The 25,766-nt window shown below is 54.2% G+C and overlaps 1 protein-coding gene across 5 annotated transcripts in view; it reads right to left on the bottom strand.

Annotated features, from left to right (window-relative positions):
• Positions 1–9,771: 9,771 nt before the first annotated feature.
• Positions 9,772–25,766, bottom strand: part of EPHA8 (EPH receptor A8) — a 124,428-nt gene continuing 108,433 nt past the window's right edge. For 4 of the 5 annotated variants that reach the window (XM_030537444.1, XM_030537445.1, XM_030537446.1 and 1 more), the window contains 9 exons: positions 21,794–21,861; positions 21,318–21,443; positions 20,102–20,287; positions 18,505–18,566; positions 17,785–17,994; positions 13,059–13,208; positions 12,051–12,241; positions 10,974–11,129; positions 9,772–9,909 (listed from right to left, as the gene is read on the bottom strand). In XM_030537444.1, the coding sequence (XP_030393304.1) occupies positions 9,795–9,909; positions 10,974–11,129; positions 12,051–12,241; positions 13,059–13,208; positions 17,785–17,994; positions 18,505–18,566; positions 20,102–20,287; positions 21,318–21,443; positions 21,794–21,861 (1,264 nt within the window). In that variant the 3' untranslated portion in view covers positions 9,772–9,794. Of the gene's footprint in view, positions 9,910–10,973; positions 11,130–12,050; positions 12,242–13,058; positions 13,209–17,784; positions 17,995–18,504; positions 18,567–20,101; positions 20,288–21,317; positions 21,444–21,793; positions 21,862–25,766 lie in introns of those variants that run through there. The other variant, XM_030537448.1, reaches the window with a different exon arrangement.

Below are 25,766 nucleotides of genomic sequence, written 5' to 3'. Positions count from 1 at the left end.
CGCAGCCCAGCTGCCAGCCCCACAAGTTTACTCCTCCCAGCATCATGTCTCCCTCTTCCCAGCTCTCAGGCAAAGTGTCACATCAAAGAACGGAGCCTTTTGTTTATACCCCGTTTGAAGTGCTGCTCATTTTCTGTATTCATGCAGCGGCGTTTGGCTCTTCTCTCCCCGAATGAATGCTTAGCGCATTGCTCTTAACTGACTGGAGACCTCCCCTTTTAATCTTTTATTCATAATCTTCTTGCAGCTCAGACACAGAAAAAACATGTAAATTCAAAACCTCTGGGAATTGAAAATTTCATAAGTGCTGCTGACCCTTCCCTGGCAGCGCAGGATGTGAGCGAGAGACAGGAATTCTAATGAGGCACCTTTCCTTTGGCTGAGTTAGAGGGGCCCAGCACTGACGGGTGCTGCTGGCCTCACTGCTCCACACACGCAGGGAGAGCAGCCAGGAGGGCTGGAGTCAGACCATCCCTCCAGGGCCGGGGACTGCACACACCCCTGAATACCTGCTCCCTCGCATGCACACTCCCCTGCTTGCACACTCCCCTGCTCACACAGATAATCACGCTCACATCCAGCTATGAGTGTGTGCACTTCGTCACCAACACATGCATACTCCCCTGCACATTCACCTACACACAAGCCTGTTCCGCACACTTGCCCTGCTTACTGCTTGCACTCACATGCACATGCACATACAGGCTAACCATCCCAAATGCATCCTAACTTGCAGGCACACTCCTTCCCTCACACAAGCTCCCTTCAACATGCCTGTTCACTTGTATGCATGTTGGGTTACACACTCACCCTGCTGCACGTGCAGCCCCACAGCCATCTACACACATACACCATTTGCACACACTCACTAACCTCCCCCAGTCTTTCGCACACTCGCACACTCAGCCTGACTTGCTGTCCCTTCACATGTGATCTTTTATGCTGAACCCTTGTGTGTAGTTGTGAAGGCTGGCGGGTGCCTCTGTATTAAGTGATTAATACTGTATGTGCAATATGAGTGCCCCATTGCTGGAATGTAAAGGATGGTGTCTGGCTGATTAGCTGGAGTTAAGGCTTGTCTCTCTCACCAACAGACGTTGTTGGGCCACTAAAAGATATTCCCTCCCCCACCTTGGCTCTCTCTAGGTCTAGGGCGTTAAGTCAAAAGGGATTGTTAGGAGAAAGAAGCAGGAAGCAAGTCAATGCCTAGAGAGAAGATGCCTCTGGGGTAAAAACCTTCATGGTCCTTCAGAGAACAATAACTGGGCTGTGAACTGGGAGAACCTGCCTGCCTTGGGACCAACCACAGAAACAAGGACAGGTACAAGCAGATTGCACAGGGGATGCAGGCAAAGGGGTACATCAGGGATACGCAGCAGTGCCACGTGAAAGCAAAGGAACTGTGGCAGGTACCACAAGGCCAGGAAGCATGACAGTAGATCTGGTGCTGCCCCACAAGCCTGCTGTTTTAACAATGAGCTTGGCAGAGACCCCACCAGCGCTATGCAGACTACCATAGACACACTGAAGGAGCCAGAGACCCCTGCTGTGAACACAGAAGAGGAGGAGGAAGGGGGCTACAGCCATCCTGCGAGCCAGGACCTCTTCAAGACGCCACCACAGTCTAGCCAGCCCCACCAGTTGTGCTTGAATGAGCCTGATGAAGAGGCAGAGACCTTCGGTAAATGTGAGTGCATTTTTCCTTACACTGTTTACATGTAAAAACGGGGCCTGGCCCATCCCCAAGTTAACAAGACACAGGTGTTGGGGTTTTTTATTGCTTTACTCATATGAAAAGAGGTAGTGATGCAACAAACAGCGGTAGCCTTGGCATCTGCTTTGCATTCCCCTGTTGGCTGGGGCAGGGCAGAGTAGTTCATGTACACCTAGCGATGACTCTTTACCTTCCTGAGAGAACTCCAGGAAACATTCAAGGAGGAACTCAGCCATACTCTGTGGGGACATCAGCCTTATTTCTTTCACCACGGTGGGACGCTTTCCCACACCGCTGCGTGACAAGTTTGGCTGGTACCATTGCAGTAAACAGGCTAGCAGCATACAGGCCTGGGCAGCTTTGGGATGCCAGTCGCAGCTGTGTTCTCTGTGCCAGTATGACCCTCAGGAGATATCAGCTAAAACCACCACTGCCTATGGCACACAGTGCCCACATCCAGAGCCATTGCCCCATACTGGTGACAACCTCCAGCCTTGTGAATCCCAGTGATTTTCAAGGTGTGGCACTGCTCGGTGTCACCACACCTGTTTCTCAGTGAATCTAGCGCAAGGAATTTTCAACCCAGTAACTCCCAGGGTGTCACTCCAGTGGGGGTGGCCCCAACCAAAACTGCAGCGTAGACAAGGCTCCAGCACACTCAAGGCTTTTTCTCATCATGTTTTCTGGGTTAGGCGGCCTAGCGGTGAATGCCCAGCCCCTGGCTCCACACTACAGCCTGCTCTAGTGCTGCCACTCCGGAAGCTGCACCCTCTGGGAACTGAGTCCAAAATTACAGATTCAGACACATCCTCAACCTGAGGGGTTGGAAGCCTTTCCCTGCTCGGCCGAGTCGAGCCTGAATCCCTGTGATCCCTCCAGTTTGACTAAAGCTCAACATCAGCCTGGTGCATGTGCCTTGCTTTGACAATTGGGCACAACGTCCTTAGCAACTGGGAAATAACTCCAGGGTGTGGCTCTGGCCTCTGCTCCCACACCTGCAATTGCCTGAGGCTCTCCAGAGCCAAGTCTGTTTCCAGCTTGGGGCGAAATGGGATTATGAGCTTTCAGAATGTGTGTATTAAAACACTGATGCCCTTTGAGGAGTTCTGCAGCTAAGAGTCACGTCTATCAACATTTACATCATTGAACTTATTTAAGGGAAAAGTCTAAGGTAACTGTATCTATGGAGCCAGCTTTTAACCAGTTTAACTGTTAGAACATTGCTAGTGATGTTTCAATCTCCTATCCGCTAATCTTGAGTAATCTTCTCGAACACCCAGCTAAGTGTAAAGCAAGGAGGGTATCTGGTGCTCCTCGGCAGGTGGGCTGGTGTGTGAGCAGATAGGAATATCAGTAATGATCAGGCAGAAATTGCCCTTTGTTCACTTTAGCCACCGAGTGTGTTTGACCTCAGAAAGATTTCATAAAACTGACACGAAGAGGCTTGTGGGCGCGTAAAGCCACATGGGCGATGTCACGTGGGACTGCTGGGCTGTTTCAAAGTCCTATACCACAGTGACCAAGCACCTTAATAATACTGCTGGCGTGCAGGGGTTTGTACAATTAATGACATATCCCAGCTTAGCTTGCACAGATGGCAAAGCAAATATAATGGGGTTGCCTGGTCAGTACCTAAGAATGGTACTGTGCATTACTAGAGAAGGAAATCTAGTTCACCAGTGAAAGAATGACTTGCCTTGATGCCTGGCTATCACTGGAACAGGATGTCCCTGCTTGGGACACAAACTGCCCTGGGGCCAAACTTGGTGAGGTGCTGGCGGGTGCTGGCTTCCACTCTATGAAAGGAATTGAGTTGGGCTGGGAGACTGGGCGTGACGCTGCCATGAACCTTTTCCTCTTTGCTTCTGGTCCATGGTGGTTTCAGTATAGTAACACTAGAGTGTTTGCAGGCTGGAGTCCCTGGCTTTCTGCTGGGGATGCTCCCAGGGGGTGGGAGGGGATGCTGATTGCTGGGGATAGAGCTTTGGGAAGCATGGCAGATTGTTATTTGGGTGCACAAGCATCTCCATTTGGCATTATAAATATGCTGAGGGTTCTGCAGGTGCTGCTGGGTTGGGAGGGTCTGTCTGGTTGGACAGCTGGTGCCCCACAGCAGGACTGATTTCAGGAGACCCATCTACAACCTCTGGTTTGTTTCTAAGCAAGTAGACAACATACCTGGCCTGTGTGTCACTCCTTGAACTCCCCCAACCCTGAGCCCATGCAGCAAAACATCTGTTCCTGGCTGATTAATTGCCCTTCCCTTCCTGCTACTCAGAGATGTCCTGACAACATAGGGAAAGGGCAGCACAGGTGACCTGACCCTGCCAGGCCCATCTGAACATACAGTCACCTGGTCCCTTTGCCCTGCGGCCTGGCTGGCTCTTTCCCTGCAAGAACATTGGGACTTGGATAATCTGAAAAATCAACTGTCTCTTCTGGCTTCAGCGTCCAGTGGGGCCTTGCTAGTTGGGAGATAAAAACACATCAGGAGCCAGCCTCTCGGCCCCTGGTGGGCTAGCCCTGGCCAGGAGTCACAGGGACCTCTTAAAGAGGGGGAAGGAGAATGGTAATGTTACAAAACTGGAAACTCATGTCCCATGTGACAAGTGGGGGTTTGGGGGAGGGCATTTATCTAGTGAGTGGCTATTAGCATGGACACATTTGTTTAATTCTCAGAGGTTAATAATAGTGTAGCTGTGCAGAGGGCTCTGAATAGTATCCCCATGTAACCCCATGGAACCCTCACCCTGCACGCTGCACGCTTAGCTGTCAGCCAGGTACAGTCTAACACACGTAAGCTCCTCTGGGCAGATGCTTGCTTTTGGATTGAACGCCTATGGTGAAACCCCCTACATCTGGCAGAACGTGAATGTCAGCTTTAGGAATCAATGCAATGTGGAAGTTTAACAAACACCCTACTGCAAATCTCTGCTCCCCACTTCCTGGGGTGAGTGATGCTTTTGGTGGGCATATGAAATATCTGCCTTTGACATTTTCACCATGGTAAGGGTGGTGAGCAGCATCTGTTCACAATAATGGTGCAAGGAAGCATATGCTTCTCATGCTTTAAACACACTGGTCCCTTTTTGCCCCTTCAGATCTACAGATTCCTGCGTAGCAGATCCTGGTGGCTCTCTTCTCCGTTATAGCATAGCTAGGGTCACAGGTTCATTGCCCAAAGCAGTTAGCCTGCCTTTAGTTTGGCTATATAGAATGATTTTTGAATTTGCAGGTGGAGCCGAGTATTGTGTCTGGGTAGATCTGCAGTATCCAGAACCTACAGAAAACTGAGGAAGGCTATGATTCAGCCAGGACTGCAGATGAAATAGAGCAGATTTACTGTAGCGACTCTTTGGGCCAATGGTTCAGCATTAGTGCTTGAAATAAACCTGTTGCTGAGGTTATTCTAGGCTATGCCTCTGTGAGCCCTAACAGGAAATGTACATCCTGGAGTATTTTGCTTTTCCGTTGTGCATTGGTCTCTTTGTCAGGCCCAGAAAGGAATTGCTGCTCTATTCCTGTGGGGCCTGTTGTAGTAACCGGGCCTACAAACCTACCTTCCTTGTGGGTCCAGCTGGAAGAAGTGAGGGGAAGTTCAGAAGACGACAGAGTAACCGATACAGCAGGTAGTGATGGGAAAAGGTATGACAGGGAGACAGACAGACAGACTGAATGAGTCCAACCCAAGCACTGTGGTCAGATCATGCCTGGTAAACAGGAAAGTGCGGAACTGAAAATCAGTGAGCCAAAATTGCCATGTCAGAAACTAGGTGCCACTGGGCTATTGTACCCATTACTCCCTTTGTGGGGCCTTAAAGAAAGGACTTAGGGGAGAAAAATTGGCTACTGAAGCAAGCTTCACCATCATGGCTGCCTCCCCCACCATCTCCTGGGACCCAGGGCCTTTGTCCCCCTGGTTCTCAGAGACGTCCTGACCAGACCTGGCCAGAAAGACTCCTCCATCCCACCTCCACCCAGGATGAAATGGGACTGGCTTGTCACAACAGCAGCAATGACACTAACTCTTCTCTTTCCCACCCAGGCACACACACACACACGCATGTACTCACACAGATACGCACAGCCATGCACTCTCACACTGTGCACACACACACATCACACACACTCATGCTACACATGTGCATGCACTCTCACACATATGCTCATCCATTCACACTACGCACACAGGCATGCACTCACACACACATCCATAGTCACACTATGAACACACATGCACATTCACGCTATGCACACACATGCACTCACACTATGCACAAAATGCACGTGCTTGCACTCACACACATCCATGCACAGGAATGCTATGTACAAACATGCACATGTGCTTTCACTCACACACATGTATGCTATGCATACACATGCACATCCACACTATGCACTCACCCACACATATGCATACACATGCTGTGCACACACAAACACACCCACGCATACTATATAACTCATATTGGCTTTGCCGCCCCCCCCCCCCCCACCAATTTCAACATGCTCCTCCAGCAGGTAAGCTGCTCACAGAATCTCACACGTAAAATAACCGAAAGGCCTGCCCTGTGCGTGTAGTCCTGTGCGTGCAGTCCTGTGTGTGCAGCACTGTGTGGGGCCAGAGAAGGGCACAGGTGCTGACTTCTCTGGGCAAGTCCGCTCGGGCAGCCCCATGCCTGCTGGAAGGAATGGCAGCAGCAGCCTGTGAATCCCTTAGCAGCTCCACCAGCCCTTGTAGCCTGGGAGAGCAGCCCAGTATGACACATTTGTCAATAAGAGACAGAGAACTGGGCAATAGGAAGAGTTTTATTGTCCGGGAAGAGGTGCAGACTCTGACCATAAAAGAAGGGCAAGGAAGAGAGAGGCAAGGGCCATCTAACAACCCCCCGTTCCTTGGGATCAGGGCCCATCCAGCAACACTCCTCTGCTGGGGACCAGCACCTGGCCAGCAACCCCCACCCTCTGTCCAGCAATTCCCGTCCCCAGGGGTTGGGGCCGTCCAGCAACCCCACCCCCTGGCCCTGGGTACCAGGACCCATCCTGCAACCCCCATATCCCTAGGGACCATCCACCAACCCTCTGCCCTCCAGGAACCAGGATCTATCCAGAACGCCCCCCCCATACTTCCCATGTTCCACAGGGTGGGTAAGGCCAGCCAGCACCCTCCCTCCAAGTGTCCCGTGTGCCGCAGGGCGGGTAGGGCCCAGCCAGCACTCTCCCTCCAAGTGTCCCGTGTGCCACAGGGCGGGTAGGGCCCAGCTAGCATCCTCCCACCGGGGCCTTTCGTGTGCCAACAGGGTGGGTAAGACTCAGCCAGCACCCTCCCCCGAGCGTTCTGTGTGCTACAGGGCGGGTAAGGGCCAGCCAGCACCCTCCCTCCAGGTGTCCCGTGTGCCGCAGGGTGGGTAGGGCCCAGCTAGCACTGTCCCCACTGGGCGTTCCGTGTGCCGCAGGGCAGGTAAGGCCCAGTCAGCACCCTCCCACCGAGGCCTTTCGTGTGCCACAGGGCAGGTAAGGCTCAGCCAGCACCCTCCCTCCAGGTGTCCGGGGTGCCACAGGGTGGGCAGGGCACAGCTAGCATCGTCCCCACTGGGCGTTCCATGTGCTGCAGGGCAGGTAAGGCCCAGTCAGCACCCTCCCACTGGGGCCTTTCGTGTGCCACAGGGCGGGTAAGGCTCAGCCAGCACCCTCCCACCGGGGCCTTTCGTGTGCCACGGGGCGGGTAAGGCTCAGCCAGCACCCTCCCTCCAGGTGTCCGGGGTGCCACAGGGCGGGTAGGGCCCAGTTAGCATCGTCCCCACTGGGCATTCCATGTGCCGCAGGGCGGGTAAGGCTCAGCCAGCACCCTCCCTCCGGGGCATCGCGTGTGCCGCAGGGCGGGTAAGGCCCAGCCAGCACCCTCCCCCCCGGGCATCCCGTGTGCCGCAGGGCGGGTAAGGCCCAGCCACCACCCTTCCCCTGGGCATTCCACGTGCCGCAGGGCGGGTAAGGCCCAGCCGCACCCTCCCCCAGGTGTTCAGCGTGCTGCAGGGCGGGTAAGGCCCAGCCAGCACCCTTCCCCTGGGCGTCCTGTGTGCTGCAGGCGTAAACTCCGAGTACACAGCCCCCAGGATTGGTGCATGAGGGGTCTGCGTGCACAGAGGGTGGAATGTAAGTAGAACCACATACTGCATCTGGCCCTCGTTCAGAAGAGCTTCCATAGGAAGCAGTAGAGTGCCCACGACATAGTCCCAGAGTAGAATTGACATGTAGACGCCCTGGATAGAAAACTAAACCAAGCCCGGGAGGGTTCAGTTTAGCCAGGATTATTGCAGACTGGAAAATGGCTTTAACCCCTTCCCCCACATCCCACCATCCTCCAGTTTATCTGGCGCTGCTGGAAGGCGACCACGGGCCAAATCCTGCCATCACATGTGCTGATGTAAATCCAGAGTATCTCCACTGGAACCAACGGAGTGACTCTGGATTTCCTCTGCTGTCGCTGAGAGCGGACTCCGGCCTTGCCTGCAAACCGGCGGCGTGGGTCCCAGACGCACAAGTAACAGCAGCGCTTGTCTCCCCTGCCCCAAGGAGTGGGGTCCCCCAGTGAGCTCCGGCTACATGCCCCCTTGAAGAGGCTTGGCAGCGCCGCCAGCCCCTGGCCTGGGCTTTCTGTGCTTTGAGACCATTTTTGCATGTCTAAAGTCCAATGTAGTAAAACAGCTTTGAACACGGTAGAAAATCATATTTACAAAGGGGAGCAAGAGACTGGTTTTCCTCTCCAGCCTGTGCCAGTCCCTCCGCTTCGAGCACGTCTCTCCTCGGGGCAGCTCGACTCGTCCAAGCACTTCAGCGCACTGGCCTGCTGCCTTCCGGGGGCACGTTCGCCAGCAGGGGGCGCAAGCAGGGAGCTGGCAAAGCTCCTGTCCGGGTGGCCTGGAGAAGCCCTCACCTGCAGGGCAGCCAGGATCTGACAGCTGAGCAGAGCCTTGGGCGGGGGCATCGCAGCTTGGCGTGCTGCTGGGAGCGGTGCCGCTGGTGACTGTCTGGAGGGGAGGCTTGGCCAGGCACTCTTAGCACAGCAAGGCAGACTGGCTGCCGGCAGCCCCTGGTTGTTTTTAGGCAAAGTGAGAGTTCAGTAAACCCCCCTCAGAAGACATGACAGGACTGTGAGAGGGGATGTGGCCCCTCATGTGACACAAGCCTGCTGGCCTCTGCTCTGTTGGGGCTCGGGGAGGAAACCTGAGCGTGTAGGCCTAAGACACATGCTCTCCCCTGACCCTGGCCTGCCTGTGCTAGGTTCAGTGCTGGTGCATTCAGGAAGTGGTGACTTCCTAGCTGGTTCCAGGTTCTCCTTTGACAGGACTTCTCATATCTCCCTGAGCACGCGCCAGTGCTTCTGGGCCCCTCTCCAAGGAAGTCTCGTCTGCTCACAGCACCAGCAGAAACTACTGCAGGAGGCTCAAGACTGTTCAGTCTTCCAGTGACACTTTTGAGAGCAGTGGCAATGACCCTGGTAGCTTTGTGGAGGGGCTGGTCTGGAGGTCCTGGGTAGAGCAGGCACTTTGCTGTCTCTGCCATGCAATGATGTGGGGAGCCTTGCAAGGCTCAGAGATCCAGCTAAGCCTCCAGGCAGTACAACAGCAGCTCAGACACAGTCGGCAGCAACACACGGAAGAGACTTGCCCGGCTGCTCCCGCCATCGCTGTCAGTCAGTGCAACTCCCTTTGCAGGACCCAGCCTGAGCGGCGCGCCCCTTGCTGGGGCAGGTCGGTAGTGCTGCCCCCTTCTATTGCACAGCCCCTAGCTAGGCCACGCTAGGAGCCCCAGCCCAGCAGGGACACAGGATGGAAAATGAAGTGGCCTGCCCTGCTCTGGAAGCTGCTCCTACCCTCAGTCGGAGGAAGAAGCCAGCAGATTCAGCAATGTACCTGGAAAGCTCTTCCACTTTCCCTTGGGAGCGCAAATCCCAGCAAGGCAATGGAAAGCCACAGAGGCTCGAGGTTCTGGCTCGGTGCTTCTCCCGCTGGCTTTGCCCACCACTCTGCCAGCATCAGTGCTTTTGGAAAGCCAGCTGCTGGGTCTGGGGAGCTGGTGATTAGAGGTGCCGCCTGGGGACACTGGTGTTCAGCAGCTGAGACCTCATGATCTGGATGCTGCTCAGGATCTTCTTCTGGTGCCCCATGAGGGTAATCCCCAGGCTCCGGACGTCACTGTGAAAACAAAGGTAACGTCAGACCCCAGCTCCCCGTGCTGCAGGCCAGGCCACAGGGCTCCCTCTCTACTGACTCAGTTGCTCTCGTCTGCCAGCGGTGGAACTGCCATTGTCTGGTCCTGAGGGGCTGACGCGCTGTTCTCAGGAGTGACTGGCTATCAGTCTCCATGGCTCACCCCAGGGCCACTGCCCCCGCACCGTCCCCAGGGGGAGAGGGAGGCAGAGGGGAAATGGCTCCTGACACATTAGGAGCAAGCAAAAGTGATGCTCTGAAATTGGAGCTGCTCACAGATCACCCAGTCAGACGGACAGACAGATGGACAGACAGCCCTGTCCACTCAGCAGCTTCTCCGATGTGCGTCCCTTCATTATGCAATCATGTGCAATGGTCTCACCCTCGCTGAGCTTCCACTGTGCAGCCTCCCATCCAACCCTGCTGGACACACCATCTTGTCACACATGGAGCCCCGTGCATCCACGCATGCACACATACAAGAGCCCCGTGCATCCACGCATGCACACATACAAGAGCCCCGTGCACCCACGCATGCACACACAGAGCCCCATGCACCCACGCATGCACACACACTGAGCCCCGTGCACCCATGCATGCACACACAGAGAGCCCTGTGCATCCACGCATGCACACACACAGAGCCCTGTGCACCCATGCATGCACACACAGAGCCCCATGCACCCACGCATGCACACACACAGAGCCCCGTGCACCCACGCATGCACACACACTGAGCCCCATGGACCCATGCATGCACACACACAGAGCCCTATGCACGTGCACTCACACAGACACAGAGCTTAGCATCACCTTGGTGCATTGGCTCAGGACTGACTCATAAAGAAGAGCACCCAGGAGAGAGGCACCAACGCCACTTCCTTTGGTATCTGGATTTTCTCCCCTCCAGGTGCTAACTAGGCCTAACACTGCTTAGCCTGTAAGATCTACAGAGCCCAAGGTAGGAGGGCAGCAGACAGCGATGGGGTTGACGCGTGGTGTCAGCACATCATGGCCTACCTCAGTCACTTCTCCCCCTTCATACTCACTTGATGTTCATTCGCATCACCATCCCCAGCGAGGAATACCCGGCCACAGCAAAGTTCTCCCGATACCGCCCCAGTTTGATGGACTCCAGCCAATCCTCCACGGTAAAACAGCTTGTGAAATCAAAAAGGCCTCTGTCAAAGGGAGTTTGGGTGAACCTTGAAGACAAGAGAAAAGGCATAAACTTAGCGCTAAGGGGCAGATCAGTGAGTGGAGTCAAGATACCAGAAAAGCAGCCATAGCCCAGGCTGTGCAGCAGGGGATGGCAGCCTGATGCCCCAACACTATTCTACCATTGCACAATTACTGTTCTCCACGGCTGGGGGCCTCTCTGGTCAGGCAGAGCCAAAGAGAGGGTTGCGGGAGGGGTATCCACAGTGCCAGGGCTCAGTATTGTGTATGCACTTTGGTGCCTGGGTGTATTTTGTGTGCACAACTGAGCTTTGTATGGAGATGGGCTGTGGATGTGAATCCAAGTGTGTGAAATGCAGCTGCTCCACTCACGGCTGAGCCTGTTTTCTTCTCCTGGCTGGTGTTAGCCAGGCCTGTGGCCATGACTGCGCTGAAGCCATAAGCACCACTCAGGGTGGGAGGCTAATGTGCCTCATTATGGTTATGGCCTGGACTGTGTTAGCCATAAGCTCTAGCTTGGACGGCGGCTTTAAGTAGTTCTCTCTGGCTCTGATCCATCCGTTGTGTTGCCTATCACTGTGGCATGTGAGTGCCTGATGTGGCCGGTGCCAGCTCAGAGCCTGGGCTTGGCTCTGTCTTGGACTGTCTCACCATGGCAGTGAACCAGCTCGCTGTCCGCTCTGGCTTGGCATGAGGCTCTAGACAGAGAACAGGCCATAAACTGGCCAATGTTAGCCAATGAGAAGCCATTGTTGCCATATCTGGCAAGAGAGTCTCTCACCAATTCACCGTGGCTGTGATGCACTGGCTGATGCTGTTGGGTGAAGAGTCTCTCTAGCTCACCATGGCTATGAGCAGAAGGTGCTGAGGCCACCTGCAGAGCTCTAACTGGCTCGTTCTGGCTGTGGCCGGCCTTACCGGTTCCCCGTGGCTGTGGCCAGCCTTACCGGTTCACTGTGGCTGTGCACTTGAGATTCTCAGGGTTGCGGATGAGCTTGTCCAGGATGCTGACAATCTGGGAGAAGCGTGGCCGCTCGCTGCGATCCTTCTGCCAGCAGTCCAGCATGAGCTGGTGCAGGGCTGTAGGGCAGCCCATGGGGGCAGGCAGGCGGTAGCCCTCCTCCACTGAGTTAATGACCTGAAAGGAAGGTTTGCTCGGGGTGAGACGCCCTGGTTCTTTGCTCCAGAGCTCTGTGGAGCCAGCCACAGACTGAAGCTGGCAAAGCAGCTGCAGGAGCAGCCCAAGCAGTGACCAATGGCCACTGGTGGTAACAGGCATCTGTTCTCCGGATGTCTCTCGCTGAACACACCAGCCCTCAGGCTGCCTGGCTCTTTGCGCCAACCCCCCACACTTGCCAGCCCCCTCCCTTCCTTTGTCTTATTCATCTCGGCAACCCTCTAACATAACCCCACCTAAAGCACATAAACGACATGCAGCGGGGCGGGGCCACCCAGAACGGGGCCCCCCAGTAACACCCAGTGGGGCAGGGACACCCAGTAGCACCCAGTAACACGCAGTGGGACGGGGACCCCCAGTAACACCCAGCAAGGTGGGGACCCCAGTAACAACCAGCAAGGCGGGGACCCCCAGTAACATGCCGCAGGGCAGGGACACACACTATGTGGAAGGAAGGACTGCAAACATATTGATATTTTCACACAGGGTATTTGACAATCCCCCTTCACGGCTCGGCTGAGCTCGGTGTTGAGGCCCCAGGTTGCTCCTCCCAGACAGCGGAAAGTCTCGAGCTCCATTCCCGAGGGGTTGCAAGGAGAGGCAGCATTGCCTTTTGCCCAGAGAACTACATTCTGGCTTTGGACCCCTTCCCCAGTGGCCTCCATCTCACCATGAGCCCTCACGACCACTCAGTTAACAGGAGATGCCGCCCCAGCAGAGGGAGGGAGGGAACCGGCCTGATACCAGCCCAGCCGCAGGCAGGACGAAGCTCACTTACATCCCTGTTGGTCATGTTCCAGTAGGGCCGCTCCCCGTAGGCCAACACTTCCCACATGACGACGCCGTAGCTCCACACATCGCTGGCTGAGGAGAACGTGCGATACGCGATGGCCTCGGGGGCCGTCCAGCGGATGGGGATCTTCCCCCCCTGAAACACAGAACACAGGGTAACTGTCTGGACAGGCTCCACCCAGGACAAAGAGCTGGCACCTGGGCAGCAAGGCCATTCAGCAGTTATCGCAGAGAGCCAGAGCTGGGCCTCACTGCTCCAGAGCAGGAGCTGGGGTCAGGCATGCATGGGGAATGTCCACTCGCATCAGCCTGGAGCCTGCCATTGGCATCTCCGTGACTGTCAGCATGCCAGTCTGTTAGAGAGACCCGCCATCTCTGAATCCTTTGTGCTTTCAAACACCATGAAGTCTCCCGGGTCTCCCAGCAAAAAGCTCCCAGGCCTGATCTTGCTTAGCCTAGTTCCCTGAGGCAAGGCTCTCCGTTGTTTGAGACCAAACAGGCCCCAAGCCCTGTCGGTGCTGACGATCCAACCCACAGCCACTGGGTACCACCCAGTGTCAGCCCTAAGAACCAATGGACCCCGGGCGGGGCCCTTCCCAGTGCTGTAAGACTGAGCCTAGAACAGGCAGCTTCCCACCCACGCCCTAAGAACACCCCCCAGCTTTCTGGGTCGGTGACTGGCACCAGCAGCACTGCAGGGCCTGAATGTAAATGGTCTCCCTCCCTTCCCTCGCTGGGCGGAGGAGCTCATCTAACTGGGAAGGGCATGCAGTTCCTCCTCCCTCCTGTGAATTGTTAGCAGCTCCGTCCTCTCCTGGGCCTTGTCTACACTGGCAAAGTGGGACCCATAATTCACCACCAGTAGCAACAGCAGGCAGGGCTCAGGCATTTCCACCACCATGTCAGCTACGCCAGCTCAGAACAGGGTTAGACAGAAGACACGCTGAGCCCTAGCCTGGCTGCGCGGGTGCACTCCCAGGCTGAGCGATGAGTCCTGGCTTTGCCAGTGCAGATGCAGCCCTGCCATACTATCATGGGTAACTCTGGAGCAGTTAGCAATGGCAGCATGAGAACACAGGATTGGCTTCTAACACTAGACTCTGGGCAGGCGCTGATGCAGAGCAAATGTGTTTATTTCAAATATGACCTGACCCCAACCGTGGTAAAGCGGATGAATTTTAAATACCATTTCTTGCCCCTGCATCGGGCTCGAGACCGGACGTGCACCCATCGCTAGCACCGCTGACGCAAAGGTGAATGGAGTGTGTCTGCCCAGGACATCTGGAAACCCTCAGCTAGTGACTCACTCAGTGGCAAATGCCCATGTTGGGTAAAGTTGTCCTAGTCTACCCTAGAGTGCAGGGCACTCTAGGGGCAGGTGGTAGATCTGGAAACTGGAGCAGGATTGACAAGGGCCAATGACCAGCTCAGGGCTTGTGTCATGTGACACATCCCAGCCCCGCCGGGATAATCTTGTTGTGTCACCAAGGCTGAGTACTGACAGTTTTGCTTGCACGCAGGACTGAACCTGAAAGCACTGAGAATTTAGCCTGGCTGCTGGAAGGCCTCTACCCGCAGGTGTCCCAGGCTACGTCCAGACTACCCGCCCGTATCGGCAGGTTAAAATTGATTGCATCTAGACACGATATATCGATCCCCGAGCGTGCTTATATCGATTCTGGAACTCCATCAACCCCAACGGAGTTGCGGAATCGACAGGGAGAGCCGCGAACATTGATCCCGCGCGGTGTGGACGGGTGAGTAATCCGATCTTAGATATTCGACTTCAGCTACGTTATTCACATAGCTGAAGTTGCGTATCTAAGATTGATTTCCCCCCATAGTGTGGACCAGCCCCCAGAGAGCTGGCTATAAGGAAGACAATAAAGCAGAGAGTGGACTCATATTTAGACTCCTGAAAGCCTAGACTCTGGGCCCCTTCTCCCTACCGCTCACTGAGGAACGAAGCCTCTACCCAGAAGGTGTCTGGTGTGGTGCTGCAGGGTGTCCCGCACGCAAGCCCAGCAGGGAAAACAAGCCCAGAAATTATTAGACACTGGAGGATGCATGTTTATCCCGGGGGAAGGACCAGCCAAACACAGAGATCCTTGGCTTCTCGCTCTCCCTCCTACTTCCCCGTTGGGTGGCTTTAGGCAAGATGTGAAAGCCCAGACACACACACACACACATGATCTACGTTAATAGTACGCTGTTTAGATTGCAAAGTCGAGCACTCAAAAATTAAGAAATATCAGCATTACAGTTACACACGTGGCCTTAATTCTCCACCTTTGTGTGTCCATCCTGTGCAGCGAATGAGGATACAATATGTGACCATGTTCCTTGGCCAACACTTCAGGGACTGGAGCAGGAAACCCTCCAGAGCTGAAAGCATGAACTAAATAGTTAGCATTTGTAAAGAAGAGCTGTAATAGCCCCATACCCCATGGGGGGCAGGCGCAGAGGGGGACACATGACACAGATTGGCACTGACCAGTGGGTTACATATGGAAACAGGGATCAAAGTGATGTTGTGCAGGCAACTGTAAATTTGGCATTTCCTAATTTTTGCGTGCTTGACTTTGTAACCTAAATCAGTGGCTCTTAACCTTTCCAGATAACTGTACCCAGTCAGGAGTCTGATTTGTCTCGCATACCCCCAAGGATCGCCTTGCTTAAAAACAACTTGCTTACAAAATCAGACACAGAAATATGAGTCACAGCACACTAGTACTGAAAAATTCCTACTTTTTCATTTTTACCATTTAATTATAAAATAAATCAATTGGAATATAACTAGTGTACTTACATTTCAGTGTATAGCATATAGAGCAATATAAACAAGTCGTATGAAATTTTAGTTTATAATGATTTCGCTAGTGCTTTTTATGTAGCCTGTTGTAAACCTAGGCAAATATCTAGATGAGCTGATGTGCCCCCTGGAAGATCTCTGCGAACACCCAAGGGTACGTGTGCTCCTGGTTGAGAACCACTGATCTAAATTATGTTTGTTGTAGCTGTGTTGGCCCCAGGATATTAGAGAGACAAGGTAATTGACTTGTATTGGTCCAATAAAAGATATTACCTCACCCACCTTTTCTCTCTAATCCAGGGATGGGCAACCTTTGGCACATGGCCCATCAGGGAAAGCCGCTGGTGGGCTGGGATGCTTTGTTTATCTGCAGCGTCCGCAGGTTCGGCCGAGTGCAGTGCCCGTTGGCTGCGGTTCGCTGTTCCAGGCCAATGGGGGCTGTGGGAAGTGGCGTGGGCTGAGGGATGTGCTGGCTGCCGCTTCCCGCGGCCCCCATTGGCCTGGAACAGCGAACCACGGGCAGTGGGAGCTGCGCTCAGCCAAACTTGCAGATGCTGCAGGTAAACAAACTGTCCCGGCCCACCAGCGGCTTTTCCTGACAGGTCGCATGCCAAAGGTTGCTGATCCCTGCTCTAATCTAATGCATGTTCGTTTAACATAGTTCTTGTTTGTAATTTCAAGATGTTCTTTAAAAGAAAAACCAAATCCTGTGATGTATAATTGTGTCAACCCAGCCATCCCACCATGCAGCACCAGCAGGATTTGAACCCTGAACTTTCATCGTTACTGTAACACATACAGACCACATTACCCACTGTACCTGCTATATGAAGAGAAGTCTGCTAGCTCAGAGGGGAATGGGTGGGCTCTCTCCCCCCTCCCATGCCAAGAACTGATAGGCTCCTGCCCCATGTGGTGCCCTTAGAGTGCGGGATGGGCTCCTACCCCATGTGCCAAGTCAGGGAAGGAGTGTGGTCAGGGTGGGAGCCTTGTCCAGCTCTCGTCCTCATTCCCAGCACTCCTGCTGCTCTGGTGGAAGCCGGGGCTTGTCCTTAGAATGTTTGTGCTGAGTTACTATTCTGGCAAGCTGAGCCATGCAGGCCGAGAATGGAAATGGTGATTTTTACGTTTCTGTCTGAGCCAAACCTCAACAGAATTTCATGGAACAAGCAAAAGGCACATCTCTAGCTCTGGTGCTTTGTCCCAGCAGAATGTCAAAGGCCTGCAACATATAATGGAGGGGTAAGGGTGCCTCATAAAAAGGTCACAAGAATCTTCTATACCAGAAATGTTAGGTTACCTAAATCTGGGGGTCACTGCTAGCTCTTCCTAAAATAAGAAATCTTTTGCTCCAGCCAGCAATGGGACTCAATAACTTTAAACAATTTTTAAACTACTGAACCAATCTACTTCAAACTCAGCTTGTTCTGTTGATCTCACTGAGATTAAAACATCAGGCCAAGTCTGAGACTGTATGTACGTAACAGTGTGGCAGCATTTGTGTGAAACTCCCTGAGACAGATGAGCTGTTACCCCACCCAGTTACATAGGAGATGGGAGGAAAGAGGAGATAGGGTATGAAGAGGGTGATTTGGGATTCTGCACGGTGTGTGGACTGTAATTGAGAGCAGGCTAGGAAAGGTTCCAGCTCACACTGTGCTGTAACTCCCTTCATGGACGGCTGTATAAGAAACGAGTTTGTATTATATGAATTGTCAGATCATTTATAATGGTCTAAGGGGCTCCATATTTCATGGCACCAGCACAAGAAGGTGGAGCTAAGGCTGAGCTTTATGACTTGGCTTCAGGCTGTGATTTCTCTCCCTGAAGGGTGCGTGGAATGCCTGCTGTTCTTTATGACTCAGCACAGAGAAAGAGGCAGGGAAAGTGCAGAATGTACCGTGGTGGTATACGCAGCATACGGATCATCCTCGAGGATTCTCGACAGGCCGAAGTCGGACACCTTGCAGACCAAGTTGCTGTTAACAAGAACGTTACGGGCAGCCAGGTCCCGGTGCACGTAGCCCAAATCAGAGAGGTATCTCATGCCGGCACCAATGCCCCTCAGCATGCCCACCAGCTGGATGATGCTGAACTGCCCATCATGTTTCTGGAGAGAAAACAACCCTGACATTATTCCTGGCCTCTCGCTGGGCACCTGACAACCACTGATTCTGCATGGTGACTTGGACCTCTGTGACCTGTAGGGCCAGACCCCTGTCCCCATTAAACTACACACAGCTCATCTGTTGCAATCTGTAATGCTCCCACACTCGGGCTCCAAACCTAGACACCTCTTGGAGCAAGTCTGGCCAGGCCCGAGGAAATGAAGGACAGTTTGTACTCCTGTCACCTCCAACCCTCCACTCTTCCCACTGCATAGGCCTGGCAGATGCTCCTGTGCACCAGCAGCAGGGGTCCTGCCTCTCACACTAGGATGCTCTGCGTGAGACCGAGTGCAGATGCCTTGGAGCTAGTGTTCCCTCAGTGCCTGCAGCTTTTACTCAGCGGTCACAGTGGTCATGAGGCCGCAGTGCGTGGATCAGCCTGTTCTTCTCCCTCATCAGCCACTCAGCCCCGAAGAATGTGCAATGAATAAAAATTCAGAGGAGCTGATTACCCGGAGAAAGGAATCTAGTGAGCCGTTCTCCATGTATTCGGTTACAATCATTACCAATTTGCCTGTAGGAGACAAGAGAGGTCAAGTTAATAGAGAAGTCACCTTCCTCTGGGAGCCCTGGTACCTGCCTGGTGCAGGGAGGGAAGCAAATCCAGGGCCACAGGGACAATCAAGGTGTCCCACAGCCCTGCAAAGAGCTGGTGAGGTCCCATCCTGGTGCTGCGTTTGAACCATGCCAGTGTGTGCATACAGCACTAACACAGCCTACTCACACTCACGCAGCCTGCTCGCACTAACACAGCCTACTCACACTCATGCATCCTACTCACACTCATGCATCCTACTCACACTCTCTGTACAGGCGCCATTGTTGTTGCTAAGTCAGTTTCGTTGTCTAAATGAAATTTGCATCCCATTACCATAATGCTTTGCATTTCAATGTGCCTTTTAAAACTATAAATTCACATTACAATTCAATACGATGCGGCCTTTAAAATGAATGCTAATGGGTAGTGCTTCTCCGAATCCAATAACCCTGATCTCTGTCATTGGGGTGCAGAGTGGAGTGGGGTGAGGGGAGCCACTACATGTGATGTTACAAAGAACCCTGTCAGGTGTCTCATTTCACCTCTCTCATATGAATGCTGGAAAAGCCCCAAGTAGCAGCATTCTCCTACCAGGAGTTTGAGCTGCGGCCAGGAATAAACCCTTCATTTCTCTAATGACATTAGAAGGGAAAGGAGAAAAGCAGCAGTCCTGCGAGTGTCAAGCTGTCTCCCTTTCAAGATGCTAATCGGGAATGTCAAAAGGAGAGAACGTTGCTGGGCCGAGGAGCTGGCTCCTAGACTCTAGAGCCTGAAGCTAGCAGCAGAGACCCTGGCTCATGGTAGGACTTCATTCTGAGCCTGCTGGCTCATAGCAATCCAAAGGCACTTTATTGCCAGCTCCCAGGAATTCGGTGCTGTATATGCAGCCCTGAAAATGAAGCCCTCAGAGCAGGCAGAGTGAGGGCAGTGCCAGGGCAAGCTTCGCCCATGCACTGCCACCTGCCTGTGCTCACCCAGTTCTTCGGCAGGGGCCCCCTAGGAACATGTCCCTCTGGTAGGCCTGCCTAGCAGCTGTCTCTCTGATGTGGCACCGGCCTGTTGGGAACCATGGGAGCTCCCATCCATGAGATGTTTACCCCCATGTTTTGGACACATTTCCTATTGGCCATCTGTGCCCCATCTCCTTAAATTCCCTCTGTAGTTCCCACTGGATACAGAAGTTTCCATTCCGGTCCAACACACTTCGGTAGCATTGCAATAGTCAGTGACACGGCTGCCACATTCCACCCCAAAGGCGGCTGCATTTGGGTTTGTTATATTGGGGATCCCTGGGGATGAACGGGGTTAGCAAAGTGAAAGGCCCCCATTAGTGAGATTATACATTGTGCAGCAGCTGGCTGCCCTCTCGGTTGTAGGGGGTCTCTGCCAGACTTGGGAGAGGAAAGCACTTCCTGAGGGCTCTGGCTGTGAGATCAGCTTCCCTTTTGTACCTATGGTCCTGCACTGACTATGTGACTGCCCTCTCTAATCCGTTGCACCCAGAAACGTACTCCTGGCGACCATGCCCTCCAGGTGGATAATGTTGGGGTGGTCGAACTGCGCCATGATGCTGGCCTCACTCAGGAAGTCCCGTCTCTGCTTCTCCGTGTAACCTGCTTTCAAAGCTTTGATGGCCACGGGAAGCTCCCTCTTCCCTGGCACTTTCAGGTGGCCATAACACACCTCCCCAGATTCTCCTGCAAAGCAAGAAAAGACAAGGGAAAGAGCTTAGCTTCTCAATTCACTGCAGCCTCCTGGCACCCCACCAATTCCGCACTCCTTCTGCCACCAGGCTAAACACATGTCCAGAGCCAGCAACTAGGGGCCTGTTTTCTAGAGCCAACAGGAAGGCTGCAGCATGGTCCTGTGCTTGGGAAGTCAGGACTCCTGGGTTCTATATCCTACCATTGACTCACTGTAAGGAATCATTGCCTGGCTCGGTGCCTCAGAGGCATAAAGACTCTCACCCACCTTTGTGCTGGCATAGCAATGATGAGGTGTGCTAAGCACGTCCTATGACGGGATTTCCAACTTCCCTCACAACAATGTGGGTACAAAGCCAGGTGAAAAGCAAGAGCAGGGCTGGTTAGTGAGAATTCCCAGCACCTCCCAGGCAGCTCTGAGCCTGCGCATCCTGGCCGGTTCTGTGCAATTGCCAAGCAGGAAGGCACTCAGACTTTGTGCACCATTGGCCTACCATGGGTGTCACCAGTAGCTGACAGCTCACTCGCTCGCCCTCTCTCTTGTGTGCTTGCCTTCCAAGCCCCTATTCTCAGCTGATATCACTTTTCAGAAAAAAAAAATCAACATTTTTGCTGAAATGGCTGAAGTGTCTTCTCAGCCCAGACATGAACTTTGGGGATGAAATTCAAGGTAGCAGCAGAGGAGATACTCATGCCTGGACAGCCAGACCTTCAGATGGCACAAGTCAGTGTCATTCCATTGGCTGCAGCTGAGCTACAACGATTAACACCAGCTGAGCATCTGGCTCCGGACCATTCACTTCATATGTTAAAAAATTCTGCACGTGCTTTTTGTGCTCAAAAAGCGACGGAATGGCTCAAACCCTCACTGAGGATCATCATAACGCTCAGCACGAGCTGTATTTATTTAGCCCCTTGCGTCTCCAGAGTACTGCACAAACATTAGCACCATAGCGCCGGGGGAAGAAATTAGTTTCTGAAGGAAGTTTGAAGGGTGTGAAATGCACAGAGCCAGGGCACTCACCGGACCCAATGACTTTCTCAATTTTAATCCTGGAGGCCTCGATCTCTCGTGTGAACTCGTGCACGGCTTGGCAGGGGTCCTCATACATGTGAGGGTCCACGTAGAACTTTGACGCGGGGAACTTCACTGTTAGAGTTCAGCGGGGAAAGAAAAAGTGAGATCATTCCAACAGCAAACAGCAATGCCCTCTGGGAGCCAGAGAGGCAGCAGGAATCCAGGCCCAAAAAGCAGTGATTCAGACCCCTTAGGGCCAGATACAGCGGAGAGATACCCCAGTGGGGGCCTGCTCTCTGGCACCCAACTCCAGGGAAGCTAAATTTCCCCTTCAGAACACAGACCTCTCCAGACCAGCCCAAGGGCCCAGATACCCAGAGGGACAAGGAAAATCACCTGAGACCAGGAGTAGCTGGCCCAGAACTCAGCCCTTGCTGGGAGGCAGAGAACAGCTCACCCCAGACACATCTCCATGTACTTACCCTGACCATTCTGATAGTGCATCTTCTCCTCATCTGAGTCCTGGAAAGCCTTGCTGTAACCACAGTGCCTGCCATGGAGACACAAGAGGCAGAGGAAAGACTCCTGACACAGCAGCTCTGCCTCCCATCTCACACACACTCAGCCACGGGTTACCGGGAAGTGAGCAAGGCGCAGTACCAGAGATTCACTCAGAAGCTGAGCTGGAGCTGACAGCAGGGCACAGAACAGCTGCACTGCAGATCTTCACCCCCACCTCCAGCTTTCGATTTGCCCAGACCAAGATATTTTGTGTACCAGGTCCACGGTTCAACAGCAACCAGCTCAGAGAACACCAGCCTATCCAGCCCCACGTCTCACAACGATCATCTGCTCTTCCCAGCTCTGGGTTTGTCTGCTGCACGTGACCTGTAGTCTGGCAGCCCCTCTGGTCAGCCTCGCTTTAGGGTCCAGACAAGGTGTTTTTGTGGCTTCTGTACCTCCAGACCACACGTTACACGAACCTGCCTAATGACGCGATGTGACGAACTGGGAAAGTTCTTAATGTTTGCTCTGAATACTGTGTTGGTGCCTCAGTGTCCCCATGGCAGTTCTTAAGTATCTGGCAGAGCCAAGGGCCAGTGCACCTAAATGCCTGACACTCTGTCTCCTAGCAACTGGTGGCCTGGGCCCCTCCCCTGCAAAGGTGCCAGCTGAAGGTGTTGGAGACAAAGGGATCAGGTGACCTCCTGGCCCGGGAAAGGGGCTGAGCAGAGAGGAGGGGCTGGGAGGGGTTGTTAGTCTGGAGCTGGCTGGGGTCGAGGGTGGAGGGCAGACCTGAGGGTCTGGCTCACTGCCCCCCAGAATGGACCCAGCCGAGGGGTCCGGTTCGCTGTATCTACAAGCTCTGTTTTAGACCCTGTTCCTGTCATCGAATAAACCTCTGTTTTACTGGCTGGCTGAGAGTCACGTCTGACTGCAAAGTGGGGGTGCAGAACCCGGTGGCTTCCCCAGGACCCCGCTGGGGTGGACTCGCTGTGGGAAGCGCACGGAGGGGCAGAGGATGCTGAATGCTCCAAGGAGAGACCCAGGAGGTAAAGACGTGTGAGCTTCTTGCCCTGAACAAGTCTGCTCCAAGGGAGAGGAGGTTCCCCAAAGTCCTGACTGGCTTGGTGGGGTGCAGTTCCAGAGCATCGCCCGGTGACTCCGTGACAACTGGTGGCAGCGGCGGGACATACTGCACCCCGTGAATGGCGCTGCTTGCAGTAAGTGACTGGGGAGCAATAAAACAAAGGAGGGATAATGAGGACCAGGCGTGCTGAAGGCTCAGAGTGGGACGGTTTCAGGGGGCGGTTAACCTCTGGGAGTGTGTGACCAGCGAGAAGGACTGTTGGAGTAACAGGGTCCCCCTGAGGACTGCAGTGAGCAGTCTCAGGGGCAGAGGAGCTTGCCGCTCGACCCTGGGAGAGAGAAGGATTTTTGCAGTAGCAGGGTTCCCCGGGGGCTTGCAGGAGCAGTCCCAGGGGCGGAGGAGTCTGCAGCTCGACCCTGGCAAAGAGGTGGTGATCACAAGAAGGGCTAGCACACCAGGGGTTCTTCCTGGAAACCATGGGGGAGCCAAGAGCACACAGGCCTGTGAGTCCAGAGCCACTTGGGAACGGTGAAGTGATGGCCTATCACCATCTCCTTGAGAAGAACATTGTGATCCTGTGCACAAAGAGAGGGTTAAGCATGAGGAAATTCACCAAGGCACAGTTAATCATGCAGTTGAAGGAGAAGCACCGCTCTGAGGAGCAGATTCCTGGCCCAGATGGGGCTACAAGAGGATCTGAGAGCAGCTGGAGCATCAGCCAGGCATCCCCGGGAGTCTGGTCCCCAATCAGACAAGGGTCTTCACGATTGGGTTCCCCATCAGGAGATTGGAGACGGATGGGATGGGAGCAGAGCCCGAGAGAGCGAGAGAACCGTGAGAGAAAGCAAGAGCCTGAGGAAAAGCTGCAGGAGAAGCAGCAGCAGCGTGGACTGGTGATGGTGGAGCAGAGAGACAAAGGGAGCTACCAGGGACAGGGCTCAGGGGGGCTGTGACCCCAGGCCCAGCCAGCGAGAGGGAGCAGGTCCCACTCCCTGCCCCAGCTGCTGGATCCCAGACCGAGCTGCAGAAGGATCCCTCCTTGGAGAAGCTGAGAGAACTTGCTGGCCACAACGCTGCAAACCCCCTTGGGGAAGGCTGCAGGGACAGAGTCCTGCAAGAGAAGGGATTCCTGTACTGGGAATGGGCTCCCCAAGGGGAAGTAGAACTGGGGGGAATCGGGAGACAGCTGGTGGTGCCCCAGGAATCCACAGGGTTCTTCCCATTTGAGCTGCTGGATGGGAGGAGAGTGAGGGGACCCCTGAACCTGAAGAGGGAGGATTGGATGAAGAAGGGGGAAGACCCCCGGGGGGATCTCTTCCCTGAGGTGGGAGACAATCTCCCCATCAGGTGTTCCCCATTCAGAGTCACTGGGAAAGCAGCCCAGAACCTGGAGAGAGAGGTCAGGGACATGCTGGCTTTAGATGGGATCCAGCCATTTTACAGCCCATGGGCCTCACCCGTGGGGCTGATCCCCAAGCGAGACAGGATGATCTGGTTTTATGGGGGCTATCAGAAGCTTAAAGCCATCACTGTGTCCAATGCCAACCCCATGCCCAGGCCTGGGGAGATTCTAGACAAGCTGAGAGGGATGGAGAACTTGGCCCTGGCAGACACTGATAACATGTGCATCTTTAGCCAGACCTGGGAGGAAGAGATGTCCCAGGTGAAGAGGGGGCTGCGCTGCCTCAAGGAGGTGGGACTGACGGTAAAAGCTGGAAAGTGCAAGGGGGGACGGCAGAGGTGTTGTGTCTGGGCCACAAAGTGGGAAGCGGCTGCCCAAGCCCAGAGCTGGCAAAGGCCAAGATGGGGGCTCTTAACCAAGGGAGCCCGAATCACAGACCAGAGGGCTGGGAAAAGACCCAATCCCAGCTTGAATCCCAGGTGTACTGGGGTGGCAAAGGGTGTGGGCTGCATAAACCTTCCCACATGCGGTCTGCAAGTGCCATCAAGCACACCCGACCTAAGGGAGGGCGTGAGACTGGACTGTCCTGGTGTAACTCACACCAAGAGATGGGAGAGATGCTGGGGCATCCATGGGAACCTTGGTGGGTTCGAACTTCCCCAGGTCACTGGCTGGAGTGACCTTGCTCAGTTCGGTCTCGAAGGGGGGAGAGATGTGACGAACTGGGAAAGTTCTTAATGTTTGCTCTGAATACTGTGTTGGTGCCTCAGTGTCCCCATGTCAGTTCTTAAGTATCTGGCAGAGCCAAGGGCCAGTGCACCTAAATGCCTGACACTCTGTCTCCTAGCAACTGATGGCCTGGGCCCCTCCCCTGCAAAGGTGCCAGCTGAAGGTGTTGGAGACAAAGGGATCAGGTGACCTCCTGGCCCGGGAAAGGGGCTGAGCAGAGAGGAGGGGCTGAGGGAGGGGTTGTTAGTCTGGAGCTGGCTGGGGTCGAGGGTGGAGGGCAGACCTGAGGGTCTGGCTCACTGCCCCCCAGAATGGACCCAGCCGAGGGGTCCGGTTCGCTGTATCTACAAGCTCTGTTTTAGACCCTGTTCCTGTCATCGAATAAACCTCTGTTTTACTGGCTGGCTGAGAGTCACGTCTGACTGCAAAGTGGGGGTGCAGAACCCGGTGGCTTCCCCAGGACCCCGCTGGGGTGGACTCGCTGTGGGAAGCGCACGGAGGGGCAGAGGATGCTGAATGCTCCAAGGAGAGACCCAGGAGGTGAAGCTGTGTGAGCTTCTTGCCCTGAACAAGTCTGCTCCAAGGGAGAGGAGGTTCCAGAGCATCGCCCGGTGACTCCGTGACACGCTGTCACTGCTGAGTGTTTTGAAATACCGACGTTTCATCCCACCCTCGCTGGGCCCCCCCAATCAGCAGGAGTTCACATGATTTGGAGCAGACAAAATCAAAGCTT

This window comes from Gopherus evgoodei, chromosome 18 (assembly GCF_007399415.2).
Source record: "Gopherus evgoodei ecotype Sinaloan lineage chromosome 18, rGopEvg1_v1.p, whole genome shotgun sequence".
NCBI lineage: Eukaryota > Metazoa > Chordata > Testudines > Testudinidae > Gopherus > Gopherus evgoodei.
Note: the sequence above shows the minus strand (reverse complement) of the source record. Positions and strands in the feature narration are given on the sequence as shown.